Here is a 24,616-nt window from a genome sequence, read left to right on the forward strand (position 1 = left end):
GGCGTGCTGACCCCCCTGTCCCAACAAGTCCTCATCGACTGCTCCTGGGGCTTCGGGAACTACGCCTGTGATGGGGGGGAGGAGTGGAGAGCCTATGAGTGGATCAAGAAACACGGTGGCATCGCCAGCACCGAGTCCTACGGGCCCTACCTGGGGCAGGTGAGGCTGGCAGTGCCACTCAGTGAGGGTGCAGTGCCACTCCCTCCCCAGACCTTCCCTCCAGGCTCTCCCAAACCAGCCATCTGCCCTTTGGCAGCGGATGGCTCCGCTTTGGATGCTCCATCTGAGCTGCCTCACTCCCTCCCACCTCCTCACTACCCCAACCTGCCCCGGGACCCTGGTGCCACCTCAGCTTTCCCTGCTCCCACTCCAGAATGGCTACTGTCACTGTAACCAGTCGGAGCTGGTGGCCCCCCTGGCTGGCTACGCCCGCGTGGCACCGGGCAGTGCCGTGGCCCTGAAGGCTGCACTGGTCAAGCACGGCCCCGTGGCCGTCAACATCGACGCCTCCCACAAGTCCTTCGCCTTCTACGCCAACGGTGTCTACGAGGAGCCCCTCTGTGGTGAGTCCCAGCCCCTGGAGGCTCCATACCCTGCTCATTGCCACTGGGATAAGCAAAACTATTTGTAGGGTGGGATTTAGCTCCGAGACAGGGACTGAGTTGGCTTTGTTTTCTTCTCTCTTCCATCCAGGAAACGAGACTTGGGCGCTGGACCACGCGGTGCTGGCCGTGGGCTACGGGGTCCTGCACGGCAAGGGCTACTGGCTCATCAAGAACTCCTGGTCCACCTACTGGGGCAACGATGGCTACATCCTCATGGCCATGAAGGACAACAACTGCGGCGTGGCCACTGCCGCCTCCTTCCCCATCCTGGCCTGATGTCCCCTCCTGGGCAGCTCCAGATGGATGCAGAGCTGGCAGAGGGATGTGGGGCACCGGGAGGTGATTGTGGGGCAGCTCAGCTGGGAGGTCGGAGGATGCTCCCAGCCCTCTGCAGAGTTATTTAACCATTTTGGCAATAAAAAGCTGTAGAAGTGATTCTGTGTCCTGCTGGGGTGTCTTCAACCAGTCTCAACCCATCTGCCACCCTGCTGCCCAGCAGCCCTGGCTGTGACTGACTCTGCAGCGTCTGTGCGATGAGTTCCACCCTGTGCTCAGCCCTGCCTGGGTTACACGTGCCTTAACCCCAGGGCTGTCAGTGCCACCCCCAGAAGTGCCAGCACTCCCTTCCCCAGCAGCGGGAAGGAGCCTGAATCCTCTCTCAGAAGCTGGGCTTGGCTCAGACTCCAGTTCCCAACAGGATTCTGCCCCATCCCAGCAGTTGGTGTCATGTTGGGAAGAGAGAAACTCCTGGGTCCTCTGCTCAGCCTCTCTCCAGGCTCCCCCACAGATCAGCACCCGGTGACTCTGTTTCCCCACCTGCCAGGGGGAAGGCAGAGCTCCTGAGGGTCCCTTGGGTGGAGGGAGCCCAGATGGACCCAAAGGAGTCATTTCACCCAGGACACTTCAGGGAAGGCTGCCTGGGGATCCTGGGGCTCAGCCAGGCTCAGAGCTGCCACTCCAGAGCTGTTGTGCTCCTTCCATCTCTCCTTGCTCCAGAGCTTCACCCCAAAACTTTGTGGCCAGGTGAAACCTCACCATAAGCCAAGGGTTTGGCGAGGGTGGTGCTGCTCTTGGGGTGTCCAGGTTGGAGATCAGTGTGGTGTGAAGGTTCATTCTTGGGGTTTGGGCTCCCTACTGATGTCCAACCTGGGACTGGAGCCAAGCTGGCAGCTCCAGCGGGCAGCCTAGAGCTCCCAGTGAGAGCTTCCCAGTTTGCCTTCCCAGCCTGAACCCGGCTAGCAGCTGGGGAAGGGAGCCTAGGAGAGGGGAAAAATCACCCCTGGCTTGTGTCTGCATCTGCACAGGCTGTGCCTTCCCCCAGAATGAGGGTTTGGTAGTTGAGAAGTGCCATCCCCCGTGGCTGCATCCCAATTTTGTACAGCAAACAGCCGGCAGCACCCAGGGAGCTGCACTTCCATCCCGTCAATGTGACTGCTCCCAGCAGAGGGGGGCAGGTCAACACTTCCCCTTGTTTTCTTTCACTTGTTCACCTGCTTATACGACACTTTGCTGATTGCTAAAGGGGTCTTTAATCATTCCCAGCAGGGGAGGCTGACTGGAATTCACGTCTGGGAGAGGAATGATCCCTGCACAGGACTAATGTGGTTTATTCCGTGGGAGTCCAGGTCTCCAGATCTTTGATTCTCTTGACTGCAGTCAATAAAACATGCTTTGACTTTCAGGGGACCGTGACTTTCAGGCTCCCTTTGGAGAGGTGATGTCCTGAATTTGCTGCTGAACACGCAAGTGGCTTTGAGAGCTGGAGGTTTTGCACCCCCAAGGAAGCATTTACTGAAATTCTGCATTTGTGGCAGGAGGGATATTGCAGTTCCGAGCGTGGGTAGTTCAGGATGGCTGGGAACTTTTAAAAAAAAAAAAAAAAAAGCCATTTATGATATTTGAAAAGGGAGAAAAACAAGAAAGGACATACCTGGAGGGAGGTTTGCAGAGCCAGCCGTGGGTTCTGGCTCCCAGCCCGGCTGAGCTGTGACCTCCAGACTTCCCTGGGCACCCAAACCTCAGAGTGGTTCCAGGTTTTGCAGAGCACAGCAAAGCACAACCACTCCAAATCCTGCTGTTTATTGGAAGCAAAGCTGGCCTGAAGGTCTGCATTTAAGGTTGCTTTTGGAAGAGGCACCTTGCCTGCAGAGCAGCAGGAAACTCCCCAGATTTGATGCCTTGACGAGGAAATATCAGCCGAGGTTGGTGCTTTAGGGGAGCAAGCATTGCCCAGACAGTGAAAGGTGAGAGGATTTGGCACCCACCTCCCACACATCCACTTGAGACCCTCAACTTCTCCTTCAGGTTGGTGCTCCAGTGCTTAAACCAGGCAGAGGAGGTGTCTGCCTGCACACCAAGCCCTCTGGAGAAAGTCCAAGCTGGTGGCGGCTCGTGCTGGAGGTGGGAGCCTGTTTGGCCACCTCACAGGCTCCCCTGAGCCTCCAAACAGCTTGTTTGTCCTGCCTGATGCTCTCCTGATGCTTCTCTGGGAATTGATTCACGAAGATGCTCAGCAAAGGGCTGTCAGTCACGGTGAGGTGTGGCTTCAACTCAACAGTGTCCCTGTGATGGGATGGAGTCCATGTTAAAGAGGACACTGTGCTCTCTGTCGGGTGAAGGGGGTGAAGGACAGGGCTGAGATGTCTCATTCTTCACAAAAAGGTGAGGCATTGGAGGGGGTGGAGTCCCCACCCCTGGAGGTGTTTAAGGAAAGACTGGAGGTGGCTCTCAGTGCTCTGGGCTGGGTGACAAGGTGGGGATGAGGCACGGGTTGGACTCGATGATCTCAGTGTTCTTTTCCCACCTCAGTGATTCTGTGACTGGAGCCCCCTCAGCACAGTGACACCAGCAATTCCCCTGCTTCTGGGAGCCTCCAGGATACAGGCACAGGGATGATCCCTTCTCCTCCTGCCCCGCATCAACTCACCCCTGGCATGGGGATGAGAACCTTGAGGCAATCCCAGCTCCACACTGGGCTCCAAACCCCCCCCCCCAGCCCCAGCCAGGCCGTGGGGAGCGAGCCCAGACGGAGCTCACCATCCCAAACCGCTCCTGGGAGGAATCCTGTTTCCAGTGAAACGGCCTCTCTGCGGCTGAGAGCATCCAGATCTGTGGGATCAATCTGTCCACACATCCAGCAATTCAGGGTGGGCTGGGCTTGCCAAGCTAAATTATCCTCCGAGGGAGGGCGGCTGGGATTTCAGCCGGGTTTGGTTCTTCGCCCTGCCCTCGGCTGTCCTGGATACGGCACTTCCCTCCGGAGGCAGCTGTGCTCCAGCACAGACCTTTGTGCAGCAATGCCAGGTGGCCAGAAAATGTGCTCCAGCCCAAAATCTGGCTGCCTCTCCCCACTGGATGAATTATCTGTGAAAACCTCTCACGGCTCGCACAAAACAAGGTAATTATTCAGCAGGCAGGGGACACGCAGAGCCAGAATATGAAATTATTATCTGTTAGTGATTTACAGAGAACCACAGACGGTGTCAGGGAACAGGGGCTGAATCAAACTTGCCTTGGCAACTTCTTGGCTCCCAAATGCTCCAGACGACCTGAGGGGGGGGGAGAGGAGTTGGAGAGGTTGATGGGTTGATGGAGAGCTCCCAACAACACTCCTACACCCTGGGGAAGGGGTTCCAGGGGGGCTGGATCTCCCCAGGACAGAGCAGGTGGTTCACAGAGGGGAAGGACATGTTTTACCTAAAACCCTGAGACTTTAGGATGGCAAAGACCACAATCCAGGGGACCTCACGTCACTTTTGCTGTCTTACACAGTAGCCAGAGGGGTTTGGGGCACAAATAAGTGCCCCTGCCCGTGGCAGGGGCGTGGAATGAGCTAATCTTTAAGATCCCTTCCAGCCCAAACCGTTCCATGATGAAATGGTGCATCCAATTAATCTGAGCAGCCTTCCAAGCTCTGCAAAGCTCGGAGCCTCTTTGCTGCCAGCACAGCTCTCCTGGAAAATCACCGAGGCAGCGGCTTCCTAAAGGTTCCTTCTCACACTTCCTCAGTAGCAGCTTTACAAACGCTCTCCCTCAGCCAAATGTTTCTCCCTTGGCGCCTGCTCTGGCAGGTCTGTTGTTCACGGGCTCAAACCAAACCATTCCCTCTCCTTTCAGCCCGAGGTATTTTGCCACTTCACACACCCCCACCCCCACCCCCTGACTTTTAGGTTTTATTTGGTAGGATAGGAGGGAATGGATTCAAATTAAAAGAGGGCAGGGTTAGTTGGGTATTGGGGAGGAATTCTTTACTCAGAGGGTGGTGAGGTACTGGAAAAGGTTTCCCAGAGAAGCTGTGGCTGCCCTATCCCTGGAAGTGTCCAAGGCCAGGTTGGACGGGGCTTGGAGCAACCTGGGCTGGTGGAAGGTGTCCCTGCCCACGGCAGGGGGGTGGAATGAAATGAGCTTTAAGGTCCCTTCCAGCCCAAATCATTCCAGGATTTCCTGTAACAGATCGCGGGCGGTTCCCTCCTCCAGGTGCGCTGTCAAACCCCAAAACCCGGGCGGCCCCAACCCTCCGCCTCCTCCTCGTCCCCCAAAACCCTTCCCGGGAGCGCGGCAGCCCCTGAGCAGCGAGGCGGGGTTTGTTCCCAGCCATCCTCCGCCTCTGCCAAGCTCTGCCTCCCGCTTCCCACCGATGGGATGTTTCCCAATCAGCGCCCGGCATCCAGCACAATGCGGCTAATTTCATGAAATTAAGCATTTCTCCTACACACAGCACATTTGCCCGGTGATTAGAACGAGTCCCCGAGGTAGCCAAGCACAGCAGAAGCCGGGTTTATTATGCACACCCACGCAGCCAAGCTAAAAACCCAAGACACTCCCCCGGTCCTTCCTGGGAAAGCCTGAGCAGCTCAGATTTCAGCTTCCAATTGCACCAGCCAGGACTGGGAATACTCTGTCATCTGGTGTAAGGGAAAAAAAAAAAAGAAAAGGGTAGAAGTTTCCCAAAGATTCCAAGGTATCCCTGAATGCCTGAGAGAGGGAAGGGTGCAGGAGCACAGGGAGCAGATCACACTGTGGGTTTATTAACACAACTGCGAGTAGTTACTGCCTTTTGCTCACTCTGTCTTGGCTTTAGAGTGAGTTTTTAACTCCAAAATGCAGTAATTCCCCCATTCCTTCGAGCTGTGAGCTCACAGCACCTCCCCTGTGTCAAAATGACAATTACTGGATGAGAAAAATGAGCATTTACTGTGTGTGTGCAGCGTGTGACCTGCCCTGGCTGCAGAGAGTCCAACCCCACTCCAGAAATGAAACAGGGCCAAATCTCCCCCGTGCTCCCACCTGGAGCTGCTGCCAAGCTGCAAACACAGGGAGCTGCAGTTTGCTCCAACCCTTCCCCACACCAGGGGCAGATCCACCCCTGGAATCCCAGCCTTGGCTGTGCCTGGGAGTGGTGGGTGAGCAGCTGCAGCTGCTGGAGCCAGAGCAAAGGGGGAAGCAAGTTCAGGTGGAGGTTTTCCTCTCTCTGCAGACACCACCTCCTGCCTCATTCTCCCTTCCTCTTCCTCCAATTCTCTTTCTCTCAACCCCTCCAGCCACAGTTTTCCCTCTGCCCTGCCCCTGTCTCTGCTCCCCCTTAAGGTGGAGAAATCCCCTCCTCCTCCTCCTCCCCACACTCCCCTGCTCCTTCTGCTTCCTTCCTTCCTTCCCCCAGCCCTGACCCTCCTTCACCCACCTCCACAGAGACCTTCCCCTCGCTGCAGCAGCTCCTCATCTCCCCAGCCCAGCTCTAACTCAGCTTCCACTCCTCTTCCAGCCCTAATCCAGCCCCCATTCCTCCCTCTGCCCTCCCCCACCACACTCCAGTTCCTCATCTTCCTTTCACTTTGTCCTGGTTTAGCCCTGCCATCCATCCCCCTCCTTTACCCTTCCCTCAGCCCAGCTCAGCCCCTTCACAGAATCCCAGAGGTTGGAAAAGACCCCCGAGATCATCAAGTCCAGCCTGTGCCCCATCCCCACCTTGTCACCCATCCCAGAGCACTGACAGCCACCTCCAGGGATGGGAATTTGGCCCTGGCCCAGCTCAGCCCTGACACCTGACCCAGCCCCACTTGGCCTGGCCCAGGCCCAGCTCAGCTGCCTTCTCCCAGCCCTGGTGTGGCCCTGCTCAACCCCTTCGCCCAGCTCAGTTCAACCCTTTCCCACAGCCCTGGCTTAGTTCAGTTCTTCCTCCCAGTCCCGCCCAGCTCAGCCCCTTCCCTTGACCCAGCCACACTTGGCCTGGCCCTAGCCCTGCTCAGCCCCTTCTCCCAGCCCAGCTCAGCCCCTTCCTGTGGCTCTGGCTTAGCTTAGGTCTTTCTTCCAACCCTGGCCCAGCCCTGCTCCACCCAGCCCAGTCCCTTCTCCTGGTCCTGTCTTAGCTCAGTTCCTTTTCCCAGTTGTGGCCCTGGTTTAGTTCAGGTCTTTCTCCCAGCTCAGCCCCTTCCCTTGGCCCTGTCTCAGCTCAGCCCTTTCCCCCGGCCCTGGCCTAGCCCCACTCCCAGCCCTATTCCCAGTCCCAGCCCAGTTAAGACCAGCTCATTTCCAGCCCCACTTCCGGGTTTTCGCCCCCGCGCTCGAAATCTCGCGAGACCTCCCCCGCGCGTCGCGTCACGCGGGGCCGGGCGGTTGCATCACCGCAGGCCCCCTCCCACGTGACGTTAGGCTCCGCCCCGCCCCTCCGCGCCCTGATTGACGGCACTTCAAACCAATCAGAAGCTGCTGCGGCATGAGTGACGCGGCGCGCAACCAATGGGCGGCGGTCGAGGGCGGGGCGGGCCCGCGGGGCGGGGCGGCGGGGCCGCGCCTGTCAGCAGGGCGGCGGGATGGCGGCGCTGTACGCCTGCACCAAGTGCCACCAGCGCTTCCCCTTCGAGGCGCTCAGCCAGGGACAGCAGCTCTGCAAGGTCCGGGACTGGGGATGGGAGCGGGCGGAGGGTCGGGGGGCTGAGGGGGAGGGGGCTGGGAGGGATGTGGGGGAGGCGGTGTGGGGACTGAGGGGCTGTGAGGGGACTTGGGGGGGCAGTCTGAGTGAGGGAGCTTGGGGGGTTGTTTCTGAGGGGGCTGATGGGGGAGTCTGGCGAGGGCAGTTTGTCAGGGAATCGTGGAGGATGATCTTTGGGGGGCTGTTTGTGAGGGAACTGTGAGGGAGCTGAGGGTGGGGGGCTGTGAGGGAGCTGAGGGAGCTCGGGGGGGGACAGTTTATGAGTAGGCTGATGGGGGGGAGGGCAGCTTGTCAGGGAATTGGAGGGGGTGGTCTATGAGGGAATTGGGGAGGTAGTTTGTGAGGGAGAGGCTGGGAGAAGCTGTCTGTGAGGTAGTTGTGGGGGGGCTGAGGGGTTTTTCCCCCTTGGATCGCTGTTTGTGAGGGAGGGCAGGCAGGGGGTGTTTTTGAGGGGTCTGGGGGCTCTTAGAGGGACTGAGGGCAATTGGGGGGCTGTTTGTGAGGAGGCACTGGGGGTGTCTGTGGAGACTGGAGAGTTGTGAGGCTATTTGGGGTCTGTGGGGTGGGCGGGGGGGAGTGTAGGGGAGGCCCTGGGAACATTTGGGAGGTTTGGAGGGGCTGGAGCACAGGGGTAGAGCCTGGGGGCTGTCAGGGGGGTGTTTGGGGAGCCGCTGAGAGGAGCTGTTTGTCAGAGGGACCTGAGGGCACTGAAGGCAGTTTGGGGGTGCTGGGGGTGTTTGGAGGGTGTTGGAGTGGGAGTCATGGTGATACTGGGGGGAAATGGGGGGCTATTCCTGAGGGAAGGCCTGGGGGCACCTGAAGGGCTGTTTGTGAGGAAGGCTTTTAGCAAGGAGAGAGGTGTGGAGGGTTTGGGGGGTCCTGAGGGGTTTGGGAGCATCTGGGGACACAAATGGGAGATCTGATGGTACCTCGAAGGAAGGAGGTGGGTTTTGGGGCACAGTCTGGGTGGGGAAGAGTGAAATCAGGGATGAGATGGGGCAGGAACTGGAGTAATGTGTGATCTCTGGGGCAAAGCAGGTGAGTGTGGGGGAGCCTGAGAGAGCTAGGATGGGAGGAGAGCAGGGCTGGAGGCACCAGGAGCTGCTGGAGGGCAGAGCTGTGAGTAACTGAGGCAGGATTGTGTGTTCCTGCCCTGGGAGCCCAGGCCACCCCGTGACCCTGCTCTGGCACAAACAAGCCCCGGTCATGGATCTCAGTTCACTCCTGGCTCACCTGTGACACATCCCTGCCACCCTTCCTTGTCCCTCATGACTAAAGGCAGGAAGCGTTTGGGGGTGGAGGGCAGCAGGAGCTGTGGGATTTGGGGAATGGGAGCGTGGGAGCAGCACTGCACCTCACTGAACACCTGTGTCCTTGCAGGAGTGCCGGATTGCTCATCCCATTGTTAAATGCACTTACTGCAGGACTGAATTCCAGCAGGAAAGGTAAATGCCTGCTGAGCTGGGCAGATCCATGTTTCCTGTGGAGCAGACACACCTGGGTGACTGTAGTGCTTCCACACCTCTGCTGACTGAGCCATAATTGCTGCCATGGAATACCTGGGGGACCTTTGCCCGCCTTCAAAGCTCTGCTGGGCGAGTCCCAGTGTCTGCAGTGCCCTTGGGTCACACCTTTTGCTTGGCTTTTATTTTTGGTCAGTGCTCAGATGCGTCTTCCAGTGAAGGCTCTGGGTGCATCTGCCCACGAGTTTTCCTCTTTACCTGATTTCTGGTACCCAGAACTTCCTTCCTGTCGTGTTTCCTTCAGCTGGGCTTTTGCCTTTTTGCATTTTGACAAGTCAGAGGGAGGACTGGTAAACCCACAGCCAAGTGGGGTGTTCCTTCCTGTGTTTGCTGGACAAATACACTTCTGTCCTCACCTGCCTTAACCTCATCCTCCAGGATGGTGCTGAATCACTCCTGCTCCCAATTAGTCAGTGATCAAATCCTGTGTTTGTAAGCACAGAAAAACTGGTGTCATCTGGGGATGCCTTAATTAAAAGACACCTCTTAGTGATGCCACTTTTTGGCAACTTTTGCTCAGCCAGATGGGGTTAGGAAGAGCACTTTGATATCTGACTCCCAGAGATGGAGCAGAGGGGAGGCTGGGATCTCACCCAGGGATCCTGGGATTCCCAACCACAGAGGTTTCACTTTCTATTGGGAAGTGTCAGTGGAATGACCTGCCTTCTGTTTTTTTCACAGCAAAACCCACACAATATGCAAGAAGTGTGCTCAGAACGTGAAGCTCTACGGCACGGTAAGTGATTCATGAGCCTCTCTTCCTTTCATCCCTCTTGTCTTTATCCTGCTGAAATCCCAGAGCAGTTTATGGACTGGCTCTGCTGTAAGAGCATGACTGATCAATACCACAGGTCACTCAGGCGTGAAGCTTTGACTTTTTCCTCTTCTTTTAGCACCGAAAAAGAGCAGCTTTGCATCATTTAAGGCCAGGAAATGATCTGTTCGATACCCAGCAGAAACAGCAGTGTGCTTACAGACTGAGATTGCTGCAGGAAGCAGTGATAAATCTTTATTTCCTGCCTGTCTGAAGTCTGAAATAGAGATTTGGATTGGTTCTTTTTTGGGTGTTAGACGTTTTTCCAAAGATTTCACAGCACTTGGGTGCCATGGATAGATACACCCAGCTGGAGTTATGTCTCCTGGATCGGCGTCATATGAGGAAAGAAAAGTTAGAAATTATGGGGAGGAGGGGAAGGAGCAATGCATTAATCAGTTGTTCTTGTTTCTTGAAGCCAAAGCCCTGCCAGTACTGCAACATCATAGCAGCATTTATTGGAAACAAGTGCCAGCGTTGCACCAACTCGGAGAAGAAGTACGGCCCCCCTCACTCGTGTGAGCAGTGCAAGCAGCAGTGTGCCTTCGACAGGAAGGACGACAGGAAGAAGGTCAGTACTGGTGGAAAAGGAGGCTGGAAAGGTGAAAGGGCTCATCACAGTGATCCTCTGCCCATCTCCTTCAAGGCTTCTCCAGCATTCCTGATCAGACAACGGGGAATGGCTTCACCTTGGCGGAGGGCAGGGTTAGATGGGAGATTGGGAAGGAATTGTTGGCTGTGAGGGTGGGGAGGCCCTGGCACAGGTTGCCCAGAGAAGCTGTGGCTGCCCCATCCCTGGAGGTGTCCAAGGCAGGTTGGACAGGGCATGGAGCAACCTGGGCTGGTGGAAGGTGTCCCTGCCCTTGGCAGGGGGTGGGACTGGATGACCTTTAAGGTCCCTTCCACCCCAAACCATTCCATGGTTCCAGAAGGGATTGTCCCTTGGTTATGGAGTGTTTCTGGGGAGTTGAGCTTTACTGTGCTTTAGAGCTGTTTAATTTTTAAGCCCCTTCTGCTCCTCTGCCAGACCTACTGAGAAAGATCTCTTAGATTTGTCCCAAGGGGTGGCAGAGGAGCAGAGGCCTCTGAGTGAGAAGTGAGGTGCTGCTCGGGGAGAGGGATGGGGAATGATATTTGGAAGGAGCTGGATGTGTTTTACCTCCACCAGGAAACCCATTCCATGGCTTCTGCACAGCCTTGGCTTAAACACCTTAAGTGCTCTGTAGGAGGTGTGTATTCCTGATGTTTGTATTCCCAAGGCCTGCTTCCTGCAGACTGTAAACATCTCCTCATTTAGGAGGCTGCTCTGATAACCCCTGTCCTGCTGAGCCTCCTCTTGCTGGTTTGGTGTCCATCCAGGGGATCCTCTTTGAGTCCCTGCTTATTCATATGTGATCTTAAGCCTGAAGGTGCTTCTTGCCTTTTCTCTATTTGCTTTATGAGCAGGGAAAAATAGGCCCAAACTCCTTTCTCCCTCCCTTTCCAGGTGGATGGGAAGCTGCTGTGCTGGTTGTGCACGTTGTCCTACAAACGGGTCCTGCAGAAGACCAAAGAGCAGTGCAAACACCTGAGCAGCTCTTCCCGGGCCAGCCTGCAGGAGAAGGAGCAGTTCAGCAGGCTCAGCAGTGGCAGCCACTACAACAGGTAACCTTGGGGAAGGCTTTGGGCGCTGTCTAAGTGCAGGAGGGCCTGGCTAAGCCAGGCTTTGCTTGTTTTTAAACCCCGCTGTGCTGCAGACCTGTGCTTCCGAGTGATCTGACTTGCTGAGCTTGTACACAATGGAAGTTGCATTTGTAGAATTCAATGATTAAAATGCAGATTTTTAAGCAGGAGTTCTTCACCCACGTGCTGCTCTGCCTGACTCATTGTTTTCTGTTTATTTTTAGTCTCCAGCGACTCTTCAAGGAATGAATTTTTTATCGCTCTTTCTTGCACCGGGAAATATTGTTTTAATGGGATCAAAGTGGGTGGGAATATTTATCTGCCTCTCTCTGTCTTAGACTGAAAGTCATTCAGGTTCTGACATACAATTTCCTCCTTTTTTTTTCTAGCCAGAAAACCTTATCCACCTCTTCCATTCAGAATGAAATCCCAAAGAAGAAAGCCAAGTTTGACGCCATATCTGCCAATGGTGACAGGTGAGCTTCTTACATGGGGAAATTGTGGGTGGGTGGGTTTGTTTGCTGAGTTTATCTAAGACAGAGTTGTGTGTGAACAGCAGGAAGCTCTTATGCCAGAGCAGGGATCTCGGGCTTTGGGCCCTCGAGGGGCTGTACTAGAACCTGGCAGGCCAGTGTTGCCTGGCATTTAGACACAGGTTTGAAGAGGAAAACAGTGCTGAGCACCTGCAGGGTTTGTGCTCCTGCAGGGTTTGTGCTCCTGCAGGGTTTGTGCTCCTGCAGGGAGACCCTCGGAGGACAGGAGAGGATCCAGACCCACCTCCCATGTCCCCTCCTGCCTTTGGGGGAGGGACGAGCAACCAAACAGCTTTGCTTGAAATGTTGTGGACTCCTCATCCCTGGAAGTGTCCAAGGCCAGGCTGGATGGGGCTTGGAGCAACCTGGGCTAGTGGAAGGTGTCTCTGCCCGTGGCAGGGGGGTGGAATGAAATGAGCTTTAAGGTCCCTTTCAACCCAAACCATTCCATGATTCTGTGAGAGCATCCAACCCCATTCTGCTGCCACACTCAGCGCTGGCTCACGTTGTCACCAGCTGCCTGTGCAGCAGGATGGGGGGGTCACTAGCAGAAACAGGAGATTAAGGTGGATTTGTGTTTTTGTGGTCTTGTACATGCATATTTTCATTCCTGCCTTTCCTCTCTGATTCTCAGCGTTCCTTCCTCTCCCGAGATGCTTTGCCCCCTTATCCAGAGGGCCCCGTCCACGTTGGCGCAGTGGGCTGCTTCCCAACAGGCTCTCGGGGCCCACCATTGTCCTGTTGCTCAAGGCACTGACATCCTGAAGTGAGATCACCTGTTGTTTTCTCCCCTCCCTCCCTGGGAACTGCCTCACACACGGGAACTCTCCCTCTCCATGGATCTCTTTCTAAACAGCAGGGATTTGGGAGCGTGGACCAGAGCGTAGTTAGTGCCAAAGGGTCTGGTAAAGCCCCTGGTAATTAATTCATCACCACCTGCCTTGAATGTCTCTGAGATCACAGATCAAACCTCTCCTGTAGATGCTGTTGACACCCAGTCAGTGTTGATGTCTGAAATGCTCCCATGGGAAATGCCTCATCCCTGGAAGTGTCCAAGGCCAGGTGGGATGGGGCTTGGAGCAACCTGCACTAGGGGAGGGTGTCCCTGCCCATGGCAGGGCGTGGAACGAGATCTTCTTTAAGGTCCCTTCCAACCCAAACCATTCCATGATTCTATAAAATAGACCTCCAGTGATTTTGTAGGGCAGTGGCTCCCACAGAGTGGTCTGCAAGACCATTTACCACCTGAGCAGTGTTGTAACTAAAAAGCTGAAAAAATTTAAGGATTAAATACAGCTTGGGAGCCGTGGCTGAGCACAGAGGGGTCAGAATTCATCTCCCTTCAGAGCGAAAGGAGAGGCTGGACACAAGTTGCTGGTAGAACTGGGGCAGCCCTTCAGTCCTGCTGCAGCTTTCCCTCTAGAGAGGCTGTAGGACAGCACCAAGTGTTTTTATCTCCCCATTAAATCCTGGGCTGAGATCTCATAACTCCCTGTAACAGCCCTGCTGGCTTAAAAACCCCCAAACCCTGAAATGTCCAGTGCTCTGGGGTTGCTCAAGCCATTCCTTTAGGAAACAGGAGCATGGATTGGAGCAATCAAGTGCCTCCTTCCTGCTCTCGTGTCAGATGTTGTCAGTCTGGCTCCTGCCAAGGCTGTGGGCCTTGCTACAGACTTTTTTTTTTTTTTGATGAATCCCAGTAACAAACTTGAGTGTAAATTTAGCAACTAAAGAGCTCCAGCAACGTGCTGCAGAAAAGGCAAGAGCTGCAGCTGCCTTAAATAGACACATGTGTCTTGAGTGGAATAATAATGGGGGTTCTTTGAATGAGGTTTTGGAGTTCCTGAAGTTGTTTTGGTTTTTTTTTTGTGAGGATGAACCCCTAAAACCCTCCCCATTTACAGTATTTTCTGTGAGACTGTCCTCCCCAGAGTCAGCCTGGAGTTTGGGGCAGAGCCTGGGGTTGGGGTCTGCAGCAGCACAGTCGGGAGTGGGGTGACACAACCAGCACCTCCTCACTGCTGAGAGCAGCCCCCCCTTCCTGTGCAGTGTTTCCTGGCTCCAGCCAAACCTCTGGTGCAGCCTCACCTGGGCAAAATTTGGGCATGTTTGAGCTCAGTTGACTTTGGCAACACCTCCAACAAGGTCCAGCTTATCTGAAACCGTTGCTCCTTTTTGGATACTATAGGAATTCCTTTACTGTGTCTTAACAGAATTCTCTCTGTATGTGTTTGCTTACATATTTTGGGTGGCTCTTGCTCCCCATGGCTGTGGGGACAGGGCGATTCCCAACAGTCATTTAAAGGGTGGTGTTGAATGGTTTGTCCTGGGGGAGCTCTGGGAGGAGCAAATAGCTCTGGCCCTGCTGCAGGGGGGGTGGTTTTCCCTCACAGTGCTCTCAGCACATCTTGCAGCAGACCTGGCCTTACTAATCCTTACTAATCCTGCCCCTCAGTCCTGCTCTGGCTTCACCTCCAGCCTCTGGAGCTCTTCTGGTCCTAATTTGGGCAGTTTTGATGTCCCCATCCTGTCGTGTTTTTACACTGCAGGCTCTGCGGAGGGAACAGGCTGTGGCCCCTTCTTCTCTCACCGCAAACAAGGTGCTAAATTGGGCTTTTAACACCAGGCAGCGACAGCTGGGGGAGGGCAGCGGTGCCTGAGGGTGCTCAGCAGCAAAGTTGCCTTGTAAAAAGGTCCTCATTTTGCATAGAAAAGGTTCTCATTTGCATAGAAGAGTCCTGGCTTTAAAAAGATTAAAACCGTGGGACTTGGGCTGAACTGCACCGGCTTTTGGGGTGGTAGGGGGAGTGTGGGCCCAGATGCTGGTCCTTTGGCCTGGATGGAGTTTTGCATGTGAGAGATGTTTTTCTTGGAATCCCAGAATGGTTTGGGTTGGAAGGAACATTAAAGCCCATCTCATTCCACCCCCCTGCCACGGGCAGGGACCCCTTCCACCAACCCAGGTTGCTCCAACCTGGCCTTGGACACTTCCAGGGATGGGGAGAATTTCTTCCCAATATCCCATCTAACCCTGCCCTCTGGCAGTGGGAAGCCATTCCCTGTGTCCTGTCCCTCCATCCCTTGTGCCCAGTCCCTCTCCAGCTCTCCTGGAGCCCCTTTAGGCACTGGAAGGGGCTCCAAGGCCTCCCTGGAGCCTTCTCTCCTCCAGCTCTCCCAGCCTGGCTCCAGGGCAGAGGGGCTCCAGCCCTTGGAGCACCTCTGTGGCCTCTGAAGTTGCTCCAGCAGCTCCAGGTCCTCCTGGTGTTGGGGGCCCAGGGCTGGCTGCTGTATTCTAGGTGCTTTTTGTCTGAGGTGAAACCTGGATGCTGGTTCCATGCCTGATCTGTGCCTCTTCACGCCAGCCTGACTTGAATAGCAAAATCCTTAAGCTTGGCATTTGCTTTGCCTAATTTCAGCCATTTAACAGGTGTGGAGTTTAAGGCAGTCAATTTGGTTTCTGTTCCAGTCAATAGAGAGGCAGGTGCCTTTGGAACAGCTCCATTTTTGTCCTCTGTCTGCACTGAAAACAACGGGAGCTCATCAATTCCCCTTTAATTAGCAACGTGCATTTTCGGCTGTTTGAACAGGGGGAGCACATGGCCCCCGACCTATCCCAAGGGGCAGGGATGCTGAGTTTATTTGTAGAGGATATGGCTCTTGTTTTTTGGTTTTTTTTTTTTGCTTGGTTGTTTTAGTTCTTGATCTGTTTTTTAAAGGAATGAAGTGACTTGCATTTGGCAGTTTTCCTTCTGGTTTTGGAGTCTCAGGCTGCTCCCTTAAAGACAGAGGAACCTTTCATTTGTCAGCCTTTAAAAAATATAAGAGGGAATCAAAAAAAAAAAAGCTGCTTTTTTAATTAGCACCTTGACATATTTGAGGGGGCATTTTGCAGCAGCTGGACAGGAAAATACCTGCCTGATATTTATTTATACTTTATCCCCCTGCCCCAGCAGGGGATCCCTGATAACTCCAAGCCCTCGTTCCCAGCTGGTGGGTGCTCTGTGGAAGGTTGGTGTCCCTCCTGTCCCTTCTCCCCACTGGGTGGCAGGGCTGGCTCTCACCTTCCCTGCTCCTCCACGACGTGCTGGGCAGCAGGAGCTGCCAAGCAGGGAATTTTTCCTGCTGGAGCTGCTCAGGGAAATGGGAGCATCTCCCAGCACTCTTTATCCCCCCAGGGCACGGCAGGAGGGAAGCGTGCCTGGGCAAAGGAATGGTGTGTCAAGGGATTGTTTTTAGCCAGAGGGAATGGTGAGGAACCCTTTTTTTCCTCCGTGGAGGCTGGGGATTTTTTGATTTCTCTCTCTCCTCCCCAGCATATTTGCACTGAGTGGGAAATTAAAGCTGCTGTTGGTAACGTGCTTGCACACAGGAAGGTGATGGAGCTCCCACCATCATCCTGCACAGCCTGCACTTGGGAAAACTACTTGGGAACAGTTTTAAAATGGATCCAGCGTGCCCAGAGTGCTGCCACATCTCAGTGTGGGCTCTGCTGTCAGCATGTTTTAGCCATGCCAGGCTCCTCCACCGTGGGCTGTCTCCTGCAGCCCCTCAGTCCCGAGTTTTCCTTTGCCAAGCTTTCTTTCCCAGCGCCTCAGGGCCATCCTCTGACTCTCAGATCTGGGAAGCTGCCTCTGCTTAGTTCCCCTCTGTAGATCCCCAGCACAGTGGGGGAAGGAGCCTTTCTCCTGCCACATCCCCTCGCTAACGAGTCCAGTCAAAGCAGGCTGTGCTTTTAATTAGGAAATGGATCGTTTCCAGGCACTAGAGGAGACCCCATGTGAGGTGAGCAGTGGGTACTCTCTGCCTTGGTGGGGAACTGAAAGCTCAGAGGTGGAAACATCCTCGAGAGAGGCAGAATTTTGGGTTCAGATCGTGCCTGCCACACCCTGCTGCAGCTCCCAGCTTTAGAGCTCAGTGATGACCTACTCTGGAGGCTTTAAAAAAAAAAAGGAGTCAGGCTCCAGGTGACCCTGGTGATTTATCTTTGCTTATCTGATAACAGCCAGACCTGAAGTCCATCTTCTAGGTTAGGCTTTGTTGTCTTATTGCTGCTCAGTTTTTATACAGCAGTTTCACGTGTGTGTGGCTGGGAGTGCACTGCCCTCTTAGGAGATAAAAACCAGCCTTAGGGGTGGAACAGAGGGCAGGGAAAAACCGGGTGAGCTCCCTGGGCCTGTGGCTGCAGCTTGTGGTATCTTATGATCCAGAATATTCCTGCAGCACAGGACTGTGTGTGGCTGCCCCGGCTCACTGGGTGTCTCGTAGGGAGGTTTGTGATTTACCAGTCCAGATAAGTTCCCAGCTGGTTGCTTATGATTAGAGACCTGGTGGTGTACAGGTGATGTGCTCAGCTATTTCTCTGTCTTCCCAGAGAGTTTTTCCTGCTCTGAGATAATGAAGCTTCTCCCTAAATTGCTTTACCGTGGCAGAACCAAAATACAAAGTCCAGCATGTTTTTTACCCCTTTTTCCTGCTGAGGACAGTGCTGACTTCAATTTAGCTGTTCCCTTTGCTCTGTTTGTTGAACTTGGGCGTTATTTGTTTCTCTTTCATGTCCCCTCCCTGCCAGAATGTTTGTTTACATTCAGTGGGAAGTTCTGCGGTGCATCCAAGGACTGCCTGTGAGCAGAGGAGTTCCAGAGGGATCATAAAAGTTTCAGTATTTCTCTGATTGCTGTCTTCAGCTCTTTGGTTCGAAGAAGGATCCTGAAGGATCCTGAAATCATTCCCATCTGAATGCATCCGTGGGAGTTTCCCCTGACTCGGTGGAAATGAGGGTTGTGCTGAGAGCCTCTCCCTGTTCTTTGCTGCAGCTTTTCTCCAGACCTCGCCCTGGACTCCCCTGGCACCGACCACTTTGTCATCATTGCCCAGCTGAAGGAGGAAGTGGCTACTTTAAAAAAGATGCTGCACCAGAAGGATCAGATGATTCTGGAGAAGGAGAAGAAGGTACAGCCCTTGGCTTGCTTCCCCCCCAGCAGGCTGGAATGTTCTCACAGATCACACTCCAAGACACAGCCTGGTTTTTTATCTTGGAGTGAGCAAGAGCATGTCTGGCTGCTTGCAGGCTGTCTCCTGTCCAAAGCCAAGAGGCTCTCTGGACCCACCCAGGAGATCTCATTTCATAAAGGGTCACTTCCTGACCACTCTCTTGGAGACCTCTGTGTGTGGGCAAGACTGGGAGTGAACACGCTGCTCCTTGCAGTCCCTGTGCTGCTCAGGGACACGGTTCTGGTGTGCTTGCACTCCCCCAGCACGTCTCTGACCTCAGCCAGTCTCACACACCTTCTGCAGAGGTGTTTTCCGTGGCAGGGAGCGTCTGGGGGGAGGGAATTCATTGCCTCTTCCAGCTCCCTTGCTCCTTCCTGGTCTCTCCCCAGATCACGGAGCTGAAAGCCGACCTGCAGTACCAGGAATCACAGATGAGGGCAAAGATGAACCAGATGGAGAAGACACACAAGGAGGTCATGGAGCAGTTACAGGTGACACACTCTTGGGTCAATTTGCTGGGCTGTGCTTTATCTGGGAGTGACTGAGGACACTCCTGATCACAACACCCCGTGAGCTCCTGCACACACGGCTCTGTTAATCCTTCTCATCCCTATCCTACAGCCTCTGCACTGCATTCCAACCTCCATTCACACTTACTGTGTTGTAAAGTGCTGTGTTGTGTCCCTCAGTGGACTAGACTGAAACCATCAAACTCATTTTACCTATTGCCAAAATCAGGTTTGAGCTTGTTTTTCCAGCCTGCAGAACCTTTGTGAGCTCCCTGCACCTCTAAATGGCCTCCTTGTGATTGGTGTGACCAGTAAGGAGGGAGAACAAAGGAGCAATTGGCAGTTCCTTTAGCCCTGTATCTCTCTAGTCCAAATAAAGAAGTCCCTGAGCTGGAGGGAACAGGGAGAGCAGGATTTTTGCCAGGGCCGTGGAGACACAGCGATTATCAGCATGAATAGCCTGAGCCATCGAAGGGATCAGGTCAAAGGGGGAGAAATCAGACAGAGGAATGAACTTTGCACCCTTTAATTACTCTGGGTATATAAAGATCTAAAGCCCCAGCGATGAGAGGTGGGAGGGGGTGAGACAAAAGGCTTCTATTGCCTCTGAGGAAAGAGCCCCTCCTCCATCCAACATTCCCGGGGAAGTATCCCAGTACAGGGCAGGTTTTGGAGCCTCCAGCTGCTGTCAGAGTGCTGGTGCCTGTGATATCCCCTTGACCATGCTCATCCTTCTGCCTGGCTGAAGGCTGGAACATCTGTGTGTGGTGTGGAGAGGGCTGGCTGTGCTTCCTGCTCCCTGTGAGGGAGGAGAAGGAAGCATCAGCTCCAGGAGCAGTTGTGTCCCAGCCACCTGCCTCTCCTGGAGATTTCCATGCTGGGCTCAGCTCTGGCTGGGACTGCCCTGATCTCTGGTGTCCAAGTGTTCTCTGCTGGTATTGGCTGGGGCTCTGGAAGTTTCACTGATTCCAGAATAAAACCTCAAATCCTCTCAGAGTGTACTGTAGGTGCCTTGAATTGTTCATATGGATCCTTTTTTGACCAGGCTCTCAGGTTTTGATATTTTATCTTTGTCCTTTCTGGGGAGGGCTGGGATGGGAGAGCCCCTTCTAGGTGGTCAGAGGTGAGCTCAACATCTGCCTCCTTTTCCACCTCTGTGCAGGATGCCAGCAGCTCCTGCCCAGGCAATTCTGGGAACCCAAGAGCTGCTGCTGATCCATACCCTTAAACCCCCCTTTTCCCTGTTCCCAGGCCAAGAACAGAGAACTCCTGAAGCAAGCGGCTGCCCTGTCGAAAGGCAAAAAGCCGGAGAAGTCGGGAGCAATAACCTCCCCTTAAAGCCAACCCCCCAGTCTGGGAGCTTTCCCCAGCATTAGCCAAGGAGTCTGGGAGACCCGCTGGATCCCTGGAAGCCAAAACCTCCGTGTTGTCACTGTCCCACTGCCGTGGACTCCATGGGAATTCCTGATGTGTGTTGCCTTCCGACAGCATGCTCGAGCGTGGCCGGTTTCCATCCACAGGGAGAGGTCCCAGGCCTTCCTAAATCCCCCCCTGAAGTACTGTTTTCTGGGAGAAATCTTTCCCTAGCCAGTTGCTACCACTGCCAGCCCTTTCCATGAGCAAACAGGAACCTGCTGCATTAGGGGCTCCTTGCTGGTTCCCAGCCTGCTGCTGCGAGGGAATTGCTGTGGCCAGTTGTTCCGCAGATAAAGCAGGAGCTGGGTGTGGTGGGAGCTGGATTCTTTTTTCCCCTTGAACTGTTCCCTCTTCAAAAGGGAGCCGAGAACTCACCAGCCCAACAGATGTTCCTGGGAGGTTGTGCCACTGCTGACAACGGTTGATCCAAGTTTTTTTTTGAAGATGCTTCCAAAATGGGGGCTGTGTATTTATCTTGGAAGATTTCTTTTTTTGTGTGTGTGTTTTGTTTTGGATTTTTTTTATTTTTTTCTTCTTTTCTCTGTCAACTCGACAGACCAAACTGCCTGGTTTTGTGTTTCCTTGTTTTTCTGATGAGAGCTTTCGGGTTGGGAGCCAGAGTGGAACGATACAGCCCCAAACCCATCCCAAATTCCCCCCACCAGCACCCTGGTTACGTGGTGACCTTTGGAGCTTCGATGACTTCTGCAGCGTGGTGTGATCCCTCTTCTCCCCCCTTTCCCTGCCCCTTCCAGATGCAGGGGCCAGCTTGGCTCCAGGAAAGCACTTACTCAGGCAGCCACCTGAGCCAGGGAGTGGGTTTTTTTTTTTGGAGGGGGGGCTCTCCAGGGATTTTTCTCACTGCTGATTCCAAACCAGCAGGATCAAAGGGCTATGAGAGTTCCCTGTACCAGGGATGTGCTGCCCCAAAACAGCACAGCCACCACTGACCCTTCCAGCCAGGCCAGCTGGGCTGGGGCCCCCCAGGCGCCTCTTTTGGTGGAAAAAAAGCACTTGGAGGGGAAGCTCCAGGCTGGCAGGAGCTCCTTGGCATCCCCAAATCCGGGCAGGGGGTGGAGAAACATCTCAGGGCTTGGAGACCCCCGAGCAGGGAGTGAAGGCAGGTAAGAGAACTCATCCTTTTGCTGCAGGGCGGCTGCTCCATCAGGGCTTTGATGAAGCTTTTAAATAGAGCTTGTGATAATTATTTTTTTTTTTTCCACCCTCTTGTGGGTTTTTTTTTTTTTTTATTTGTTACTAAAGTTGATTTTACTCAAAAGGCACTTTTTTTGGGATGATGTTGGCTTCTGACACGGAAGGAGCACGTTTTCATTGGACACTGCCATGTAGTTTTTTTCTTCTTCTTTTTTTCTTTTTTTTTTTTAATGGTTTTTCTAAGAGACCTCTGACGTGAAAACAAGCAAAACCAGAACTTGTCACACTTCACCGAGAGTGTGACAGCAGGAAAAAAAAAAACTCACCCAATTTTATACTTTTTAGAAAAACGAGGTGCACTGGGGGGAGTTTTTGTTTGGGTTTTTTTTTAACGGGGGAAGGGGGGCTTCGCTTTTTTTTTTTTTCTGCTTCCCCTCGAGACACAGACATTTTAAAAAAAAATAAAAACAAAAAAAAAAAAAAAGAGGGAGAGAAGGGCCCTGTAAATACTGTTCCCTGGGGGTTTTTAATCGTGAGGAATCGCTCTCCCACCGTGGTGTAGCTGATTTGTAGCACCCAAACATCGTTTCTTTGTATGTTTGTAATAACCCGGGTTTTCGAGGGACGCTTGGATTTGTACAAACTGACACCTGTAAAAGTGGTTTAAAAAAAAAAAAAACAAAAAAAACACAAAACACAAAACCCCTCCATCTGCATCTCGGAATTTCTGTTTGCTTTAAAAAACAAAAAAAAGGAAAAACAAAACAACCAAAGCACCTTTTCCCCTGCCTGGAGCTGATTTATCTGGGAAGGAGTCGGCATTTTCCCATTGTTTGCTTTGCTCCTACTTTTCTTTCTATCTTTAAATCCTCCCATCAAGCCTGTTGCTAGGAGCCCTGTTACTTGGTTACATCCAGCTTCCCAGGACCCATCCAGCTGTATCCAAGATTTATTCCCTATTTTCTTCCCCGAGCACACAAAGACAGAGCTGGGAAACAATAGCAGGAAAAACAAAACGTGAGGATAAGGGAGTTGTTTCTTTTTAAGACATGAGGTGAGTGAACCCCCTGTGTGTCTCAAAGTCTTTCCCTCAGCCATAAATCTAGGGGGGAAAATGTGGGGTTTTGGTGCTGGTTGTTTTTTTTAAAAGCTTCCAATTTTCCAGCAGAAATTTGGGAGGGCAAAAACCTCCCCAGAGATTCCCACTGGGAAATGCCCCCCCCAGGTCCTGGTGGGAGTGTAGTTCAGAATTTTCATGGAATCATGGAATATCCTGAGTTGGAAGGGACCCACAAGGCTCATTTTGTGCTTTCTTTGTGCTGTGGGTGCAGGATCCTGGGAAGAGGAGCAGCACTCCAGGCCAAGGAGCTGCCACGGCCTTGGATGTCTGTTCCCAGGGTGGGAAAAGGCAAACCCTGGTTCTGTTGGAAACCCCACAGCAGCTTTTCCAGCTGAAAATGCAATTTCTGTATGATTTTTTTTTTTTAAAGCCTGGAGTTGCACACGAAAAACATTCCCATTTTCTGGGAATCATTAATTGTGACAAACGCCCAAATGGAGAGTTAAATGCAGTGAAGAAAAACAGTTTCTGTGAAATCTTCCTCATCATGTTGTTCTTCCAGTCTCTGTGTTATTCCTTCAGTTTCTTTGGCATCTCATGCCAGAGGTTGATGGTGTGCACTGGGCAGGGTTCTCATCCCAGGTTTCTTAGAATCATGGAATGGTTTGGGTTGGAAGGGACCTTAAAGCCCATCCAGTTCCACCCCCTGCCCTGGGCAGGGACACCTCCCACTAAACCAGGTTGCTCATATTCCAGACTGATCTCAGCCACATGCTAGTGATGAAATCAAAGTCAAAATTGAGAATTCCAGTTTTTGGTCAGTGTTTTTGCCCATTCCATGAGCTGAGGTTTGGCTGCCCCTCACCTGCTTCCAGCAGAAATCCTTCCTGAAGATCCAGAAGCTCCAAGAAGCCAAAGTGCAGCCCTGGGGAGCTGGAGGTGGCTGGGTTTTCAGGGCATGACAAAACCCTCTTGCAAAGCATTTCCTGAGCTCTGCCAACCAGGAGGGTTAGATTTTGGTTTTTTTAAGTAATTACTTGAATAAATATTTCCTTTCCAAACTTGCAGGGCCCAGGGCAAGGATCTGAAACTTCAGTATGGAAATGAATGTAAACTCTTCTGCAGCTTGACAGAAGAGTTGAACCCACAGCAGGATTGAACCTGCAGCAGAATTAAACCAATTTAACCAGCTGGTAATTACCCACAAACACTCTCCCTTCCACTCCTCCCTAATTCCTGGGTTTTTTGGGAGTGCTGGCTCAGCATGACCTGGGGGCAACAGGCTTCAAAATTGTCTTTAAAAAAGCCAACCCTGAGGATTTTCAAATCTTACAAAGTTTTTAGTGACTTGTGTTTGGTGGCTGAGGCAGGAGAGGAGAGCACAAAGCCTGTTCCAGAGGTGAGAGAAGTGAGGAATTGGGGTTTTAGGGATGGGAAGTGTTCAGTGTTGCTCCTGATCTGGATAAAGGGGTCCAGCTGACACAGCCAGATACTCAGCTGCCCTTTGTCTTCTTCCAGGAAAACCAGAGTTGGCCCAGGAGTCCAAAGGTGTTTTGGCTGTGACCCCCCTCACCTATATCCAGCTCCCAGAGCACGTGGGGATAACAGCTCCCTCCTGCTGCTATTCCCAGAGCAACAGGGATCACTCACCAGTACAGACCAGTACAAACCACTGTTCCTAATGTGTTTGTGCTGCCAAAGCCACATCCATCTGCCTTCCCTGCCTTGGGAATCACTGACCCTCCACAGCTCCAAACGGGGCAGCTGTGGAGGAAGAGGGAACAGCCTCAAGCTGTGCCAGGGGAAGTTTAGGTTGGATATTAGGGAAAATTTCTCCAAGGAGAGGGTTGTCCAGCCCTGGCAGAGCTGCCCAGGGCAGGGGTGGAGTCCCCATCCCTGGAGGGCTTTAAAAGCCATGTGGATGTGGCACTTGGGGACATGGGACAGTGGTGGCCTTGGCAGTGCTGGGGGACAGTTGGCCTCGATGATCTTAAAGATCTTTTCCAACCTGAACTGTTTCATGATTCCAATTCCCTTCTCCACCCCACGAGTGCTCTGGGCTTCCTTCTTCCAGCCCACCAAGCCCCAGTGAGTCTGGGGGGGTCTGGGCTGCCCAAAACTGCTGGCTGGTGACAAAAGGCAGGTGTTGTCCCCAGCCAACCTTGCTCTGGGGTGACACACCTTGAGCAATCGGCCTTCCCTTCCTGTTTAGCTCTCCTGGAGCACCAGGCTTGTCCAGTCAGCAGGATGATGACCAGGGCTCTGTCAATCCCCAAATAATTACCTGCTCTTGTGTGTGTTTCCCAGGATTGCTGTTTCTGGAAACAGGGGCTTGGGTTTGTTCTCGAGGAAGTTTTGCCTCTCCCTTGCTTTTCCCATTAATATTGTAACGAGCCTGGCTGGGAATTAGCCAGCGTGGA

The 24,616-nt window shown here is 53.2% G+C and overlaps 2 protein-coding genes across 5 annotated transcripts in view; both read left to right on the forward strand.

The window, feature by feature from the left end:
* Positions 1–949, forward strand: part of LOC113955650 (digestive cysteine proteinase 1-like) — a 5,201-nt gene extending 4,252 nt beyond the window's left edge. The window contains exons 8-10 of the mRNA XM_027661400.1: positions 1–159; positions 374–563; positions 694–949. The exon at positions 1–159 is cut by the window's left edge and continues 44 nt beyond it. Coding sequence (XP_027517201.1) covers positions 1–159; positions 374–563; positions 694–881 — 537 coding nt within the window. The 3' untranslated portion in view covers positions 882–949. The remainder of the gene's footprint in view (positions 160–373; positions 564–693) is intronic.
* Positions 950–7,380: 6,431 nt separating this feature from the next.
* On the forward strand, positions 7,381–21,838 carry FAM76A (family with sequence similarity 76 member A). Of its 4 annotated transcripts, none has more exons than XM_027661327.1 (10): positions 7,381–7,495; positions 8,914–8,978; positions 9,738–9,792; positions 10,289–10,441; positions 11,357–11,514; positions 11,922–12,008; positions 12,700–12,831; positions 17,879–18,014; positions 18,446–18,547; positions 19,817–21,838. In XM_027661327.1, exons 1-10 carry the CDS (start codon positions 7,415–7,417, stop codon positions 19,901–19,903), a joined length of 1,056 nt encoding a protein of 351 aa, XP_027517128.1. In that variant the 5' UTR covers positions 7,381–7,414; the 3' UTR covers positions 19,904–21,838. The 4 variants fall into 4 exon arrangements, with proteins under 4 accessions (XP_027517128.1, XP_027517131.1, XP_027517130.1 ...); XM_027661330.1 differs by lacking the exon at positions 19,817–21,838 and adding an exon at positions 18,815–19,557; XM_027661329.1 differs by lacking the exon at positions 19,817–21,838 and adding an exon at positions 18,678–18,808.
* Positions 21,839–24,616: the final 2,778 nt, after the last annotated feature.

The sequence above is a fragment of the Corapipo altera genome, unplaced genomic scaffold (assembly GCF_003945725.1).
Source record: "Corapipo altera isolate COAL_440 unplaced genomic scaffold, ASM394572v1 201, whole genome shotgun sequence".
Taxonomy (NCBI): domain Eukaryota; kingdom Metazoa; phylum Chordata; class Aves; order Passeriformes; family Pipridae; genus Corapipo; species Corapipo altera.